Source organism: Desmodus rotundus, chromosome 2 (genome assembly GCF_022682495.2).
Source record: "Desmodus rotundus isolate HL8 chromosome 2, HLdesRot8A.1, whole genome shotgun sequence".
Classification (NCBI taxonomy): Eukaryota; Metazoa; Chordata; class Mammalia; order Chiroptera; family Phyllostomidae; genus Desmodus; species Desmodus rotundus.
The window spans coordinates 191566043-191572042 of NC_071388.1; the positions used below are offsets into that span (position 1 = coordinate 191566043).

At 40.9% G+C, this 6000-nt stretch overlaps 1 protein-coding gene across 1 annotated transcript in view; it reads left to right on the forward strand.

Annotated features, from left to right (window-relative positions):
- The window catches only part of VWC2L (von Willebrand factor C domain containing 2 like), a 149612-nt gene extending 144559 nt beyond the window's left edge, over window positions 1–5053 (forward strand). Inside the window, exon 4 of the mRNA XM_024564214.2 lies at window positions 4790–5053. Coding sequence (XP_024419982.1) covers window positions 4790–4938 — 149 coding nt within the window. The 3' untranslated portion in view covers window positions 4939–5053. The remainder of the gene's footprint in view (window positions 1–4789) is intronic.
- Window positions 5054–6000: the final 947 nt, after the last annotated feature.

Below are 6000 nucleotides of genomic sequence, written 5' to 3' on the forward strand. Positions count from 1 at the left end.
CAAATTCTCTGTTACAACCTTCCACAGCTCTCTGACCCTGCCCTTCAGAGCACTGATTCCATGTTACATACTTGCTTCTTCATGCAACTGATATGATGTTTAACATCGTAAGCAAGCACACATCTATAGGATGTGAGATCAGATTAGCTATAGACTTCCTTTTTCATATAGTTTCTGCGAACCCATTTACACAGGAAATGTTAGGGTTTATCAAAAAAGACAATTTTAGTGGGTGAGTTTAATCTGCTCAGTTCTTACAATCACAAATATGACAGACTCCTTTCTATTGTCTCCTGTTTTCCTAGGTTCTTGAAGCTGGAGGAGATCATTCCAAATGCCTTTTCTCTGATCACTAGATATTCTGTGTAGATGTTTTATGGGCTGCTTTTGTGAGGTTGAGGTGGGAAGACAAGAAAAAATATTGCTGATAAGCAGTGCTCCAGGCTCCCACAGCTACCTGGCCAGATTGGTCTTCCTTATAAGATTTTGAATGATTTCTATTGTGGAAAAATGTCTGCAAACCAGTTTTTATTTTATAGGTGTGCAAAGTAAGTGCTCTGATAACAGGGAAAATTATTCATGTTTCATAGAAAAAGATTTTGTATGTATGAGAATTCCTAGACTGTTTTTCCCTCTTTCCTCTCTTGCTCCAACTCCCAGTACAGATTTAAGCTGCAGTTCCCATTGTAATGCATTTTCAAAACTATGAATCCTTTCTGAGACTAGACAATATGGTCCCCCATTTGTATTCAGGTTACAGAGTGCTTGCCTAAAGTCACATTTATAATTAATTGTAGAACCACAACCTATACCAGGTCTCCCGAGTAGCAGTTTCCTTTCATTCATAACCAGAGAGAACCGCTGCCCGCAGAAGGCCGAAGTCCCTCACTGCAAGCATCTTCTCCACTGTAACTCCCTTTTCATTGTTAGATAAATTATGTTTTCTGGATACACAATCTAAAACCAGTAAATCTGATAAAGATCCACAGAAAAACAGTCTCACGTCTTCCTGGCCATCCCATTTCTTACCTCAGTATGCATCCTCAAACGAATACCAAGTGGACTTCCAGATTCTAAATAGAAACCCAGGATCTGGGCAAAGAAGGCACTGCATGGACTCCAATAGGTCAGGGAGATTTGACTTCATATCCCATTGATGTCACTTACTAGATATGTGATTTCACACGAGTCGTTTTCCATCTCTGAGGCTCAGTGTGCTAAGGATGAAAATGTGGACCTTATATGGTTTATTGGAAAGATCAAATGAAACAAACTCCTGGCATGAAGCAAGTGCTCAAGAAATTATCACTCTGTGTTTCCTTTAATTAATAAATGTCTATACCTATATTACTAGGGCTAGGTCTGACATCTGTATGTGTGAGGCCTGATCTAGAAGATCTCAAAATTTTGCCTCTAACATATAGCTAGTTTGTTCATCCTATGTCATTCAGTTAAACAAACATATACTGAGTTTTTAATATTTGCTGGACACAGTGTTAGGTCTGGACCATAAGAAATAATAGATATTCAGTCCCTGTTTTCAAGAAGCTAATGATTTCAATCATACCTGACAGATGAGACATCCTGTGTTCCTAATGATCTCTAAGAGAGATCTCCCACACCATTGGGAGATCTGCCACACTCAATTCTCTGTTCTCTGAGCAATTTGGACGTGTTTACAATTCCTTGGCAATCTATGTGTCTCCATTTTCTCTTATGCTAGCCGTCAGAAGAAAGAAAGAACAGTTGGTCACCATTTTTCACCTAATAAGCCTTCATTCCCCGAGAGTTATTGAGTTATTCCTCTGTCTTCTCCTTCTAGATTAAATAATTCCAATCCCTTTAACCTTTTCTCAGAGGTCCTATTTGCCAGCCTTCAGTTTAATCATTTTCACTGCTCCCCTCTGGAGTCTCTCCAAGTCTTCTGCATTAAAACACGTTGCTTTTGCTATTGAGTTCACTCTTCAAAATATCTTATTCTTTCACATAAACCAAGACAAAAGACAAGCAGCTTCCAAGCAAAAGGAAGAGAACAGACAGAAGGGTAGATTTCTTGTGTAAGGAATTCATGTAGAATTCTCACATGCTCAGAGAAAATTAGCATTTACTGCCACCACTATTAAGAAGGGACAGGCCAAAACCAAAACAGTTTCTACATTGTGCCAACCATTACATCTGAGAATTATCTAAATTACTTCTAAGCAGATCAGACTACTAACAGAAAACTTTAGGCTTGCTTGAGCTATACCTGAAATTTTCAGAAGGATGCTAAATAAAAATCACTGTTAATGAGATCAAACAAGATTTTTTGATTCTGTAGAACACCTCTCTGACTGCCAAGGAGACCATAGACAAGTCACTGTGTTATTCATAGGCAGTAGCTTTGACTGGTCAGTCCTAGCAAAGTGCAAAGAACCTTTCTTTGCATTCTGTCAATCAATATAAATTAATATTTCCTGAGCTGAGTGCAGCAAATTCTAAATGACTCTTAAGAAATGATGTATTGAGGCTGATCAAATACATACTGATCAGAGTATGGCACTGACATAGGTCAAAAGGGCCTAGGAAAACCAGAACCCTAGCAAAAATAACTCCTCAAGACATGCGTGATGACTCGTCAGAGTTCTTTTTTCACCAATGAGATGAGCCTGACCCCTGTAAGCCAGCAACATTGCAGTTAAGATTCTTGCAGTTAAGAATCTTACACTCACATGCAGTTAAGATTCTTCTGACAAATTTCCAAATCCTCTCAAGGAGCTGGGAGAACATTTACTGAATAATATTCTGCCTTTTTAAGGGACGTCTTTCATTTGAAACCACTGTTTAGAAATGTTGTTTTCATCCCCCACCTAGAAAAATTAAAAAGTATATAATCGGGGTAAAAAAGATTGGTTGGAAGTAGAGAGGTGGAGAGACAGAAACGGCTACCCTGTCTGGATGATTCCAGAATACCAGGTGGTAGTCATCACCCAGTGTGATTTCCGAGTTTGGCTCTGGCCAGGTTTGACCTAGAACTGGTTACTCTGAGAGAGGTCTGTCAAGAACAGCCATGGGAGAAGCAGCTACCTTCTGGAAATGCCTCTTTGCCAAGTCCTCCGAAGAATCCCTCAGTTCTGGTAACAGAACATCTTCATAATTTGGTGTGGACTTCTCCCAGGGAGGTGTAGTCCCAAAGCTAGTTGAATCTCTCAAACAACGTCGAAATCCTAAGACTTATGAAATTGCTATAGTGATCCTTAAATAACCAACAATTCAGATGGCCAAGGGCCTATAACCACAGCATCATAAGAAGTGGCCTCCTGGGTAAAAGTAGAAGTTCACTAGCTGTTTAATTGTCAACCTTGAACTATTATATCTTCCCTACTTTTACAAGTTCTCCATGTCCGGGCAAATGTGTAAGGTGTTTGGCTAGCAGAGTAAGGGAAAGTCATAGGTACGTGAACACCCCTGCAAAGTGTATGCACAGCTGAGGTCTGGGAGCCCTAAAACAATGGGTGGTGAAAGCCGTAACATATTAAGTTTCATGTTTGATAAGTAGACCTTGTTAATTAGTAGTTATCATGTTTATAAAAGTGAGATTCCAGTTAGGAAGTGGACTACAAATTGCCCATTTTATTTATTTGAGAGTAAATACAATCCTGTAAACTCTTACCAAGTGGTAGGACAGGGAAGGTGGGGCACCGATACCGATGTATGTCGCCGTGCTACTTCCCAGTGGTTGCGGCAAGTGGCCAGTAATGCTGGGTCAGTAAATCACTGCCAGACACGACTCTGTGTTCCCTCTCTTTATCCTAGTATGTACTTCAGAGACATATAAAATTATTTCAAACAAACAGCGATTTGCACTGCCCCGCTATCATCCACTGCGCCCTCGGAAGCAATTTTTATTCCATTTGAATCTGAGAAACAGTATCACCCACACAGAACACTGGCATTTGTACACAGGAAGGGTTAGAAAAAACAAGTAAAGGGAAATTCAGAGAAAGGAGAGAAAGACAAGACGTGAAAAACTGAGACTGGTGAATTTTAAAAACATCCATCTACAGTGAGCAAGTGACATTTTCAGTAAAGAGTTTCTGAATCTGAAAAAGTAAAATAAAATTCCGGTCGACTTTCAAAAGCCAATCATTTGGGTCATTCTTTAAAAAAAATAGATAGCCAACAGATTAAAGGAACTCCATTTATAAAAATCAAATGAACCTCTAACAAAGCTTGTTTGGGACATGAATAAATCATCTGGCCATGAATTATTCATTATTATCAAGAAACAAGCTGGGGATTCCAGGAACCAGGCTTAGGGAGGTGCTGAAACTGGGGAGTAAGTGAGTTCATCATCTCATACCCACCACGGGAAGCCAGAGAAGAGCCCACGGGGCACCATCATCTGAGGCAGACCTCGCTAGACCCCCACTAAAGTTTCAGAGGATACTTTGGCAGCCTTCACACCCCAAAGCCAAAAGCAAATAGCATTTAACCCATAAAAGCTTACTTTAGAAAACCGTGTGTACTCAGTAACAGACAATAATATTTTCTGAGCATGGAATCTTTTTTTTTTAATGCATACTATACACAGGGAATACTGGCTGTAGGCAAAAGACAGTAGCAGTTGGAAGTTTTTATTTAAAAAAGATGGCTAGAAAATCCTTTCATGATAAACTGTTAAGCGTAGTCTGACTTCCATACTTATGGCATGGGGGTTGGATTTTTTTTTTAACTGGGGTGGGGTAGGGAAGAGAGAGCGGGCGCCTCTCAGATTCAATCAAATAATCAACGTATGTGTGTGTTCCAGGTCCAAACTGCTTTGCAGGAACGACAATAATTCCGGCTGGCATTGAAGTGAAAGTGGATGAATGTAACATCTGTCACTGTCACAACGGGGACTGGTGGAAGCCGGCTCAGTGTTCAAAACGCGAGTGCCAAGGCAAGCAGATTGTGTAGAACAAATTCCCCACCGAGGACACGCTCTTAGAGGAGAGGACGCTATGGCTTCGACTCTGCACACGTTTAAAACAAAACAGGACAAACAAACTAACTCCTGCCAGCTACAACGGGGTCACCAGCAAAACCTTTTAGGGTTGACAAAAGTGAATATTTTACTAAGAGGAAATTTTTCTCTTTCTCTCTTGCTATATAAAATATATATAGTATATAGCTACTGAAACCGCTTTTATAATTTCCGTGCTTGATGGTGACTTGACGACTGGATTTCTGGAACAAAAACAAAGATATAGCCTTGTCCAGGCTCCTTCTCCAGTGACACCTCTAGCCTGCCAGCTCACCATCCGCCAGTTCATTCATTTTTACTCTCCTGTTCGTCACACATGGCGTTTTTTTCTTGTAGCATTTCTTTCTTCCCATTTAGAGTCTAAGGGGCCAGATGTCACCACACGGTAAGGTTTTGAGTTGTGTCAAACAAGCGTTGGTAAAGAAATGTCAGGGTGAAGACCCTGCCTGACCAGGAAGACCAAAAGCATCCAACCAACCAATCGCTCCCCTCCAGTGACTCATGCCCTGCAGGCGGAGAAAAGAGAAGCGCACACAAGTGGACCCTCTGCTGGGCAAGGCAGGGACCTGGTGCTCAGTGCATTGTTTGGGGGCTCCCAATTTCATTCTTACAAACCATAGATTTCATCTGCAAAACCTTGAAACTGCCAATCAGAAACTAGTATGTGAAGTACACCATGAACAGGACTAATGAATCCAAAGGAGACAGGTATTCAAAATTGTAGCATTAATCACTAAACTTTCTCATGATGCTGACTGAATTTGAGTTCAGCTCGTAACTAAACACACTCTAAACCCACTGTCAGCTGGCACTATACATACCAGAACCAGGGTGAGTAGCCCCACTGTGAATCTGAATCCTTCTGAACACTACTGGCTTTTGAGTTCAAAGCCAGTAGGACACACAGGCAGTTTTTATGGTTCAGGACCGCGATTGCCATGTCAGAGTAACGACCACTCAGCCCTATCTCTAAAACACAGATTCAGGACACTCTT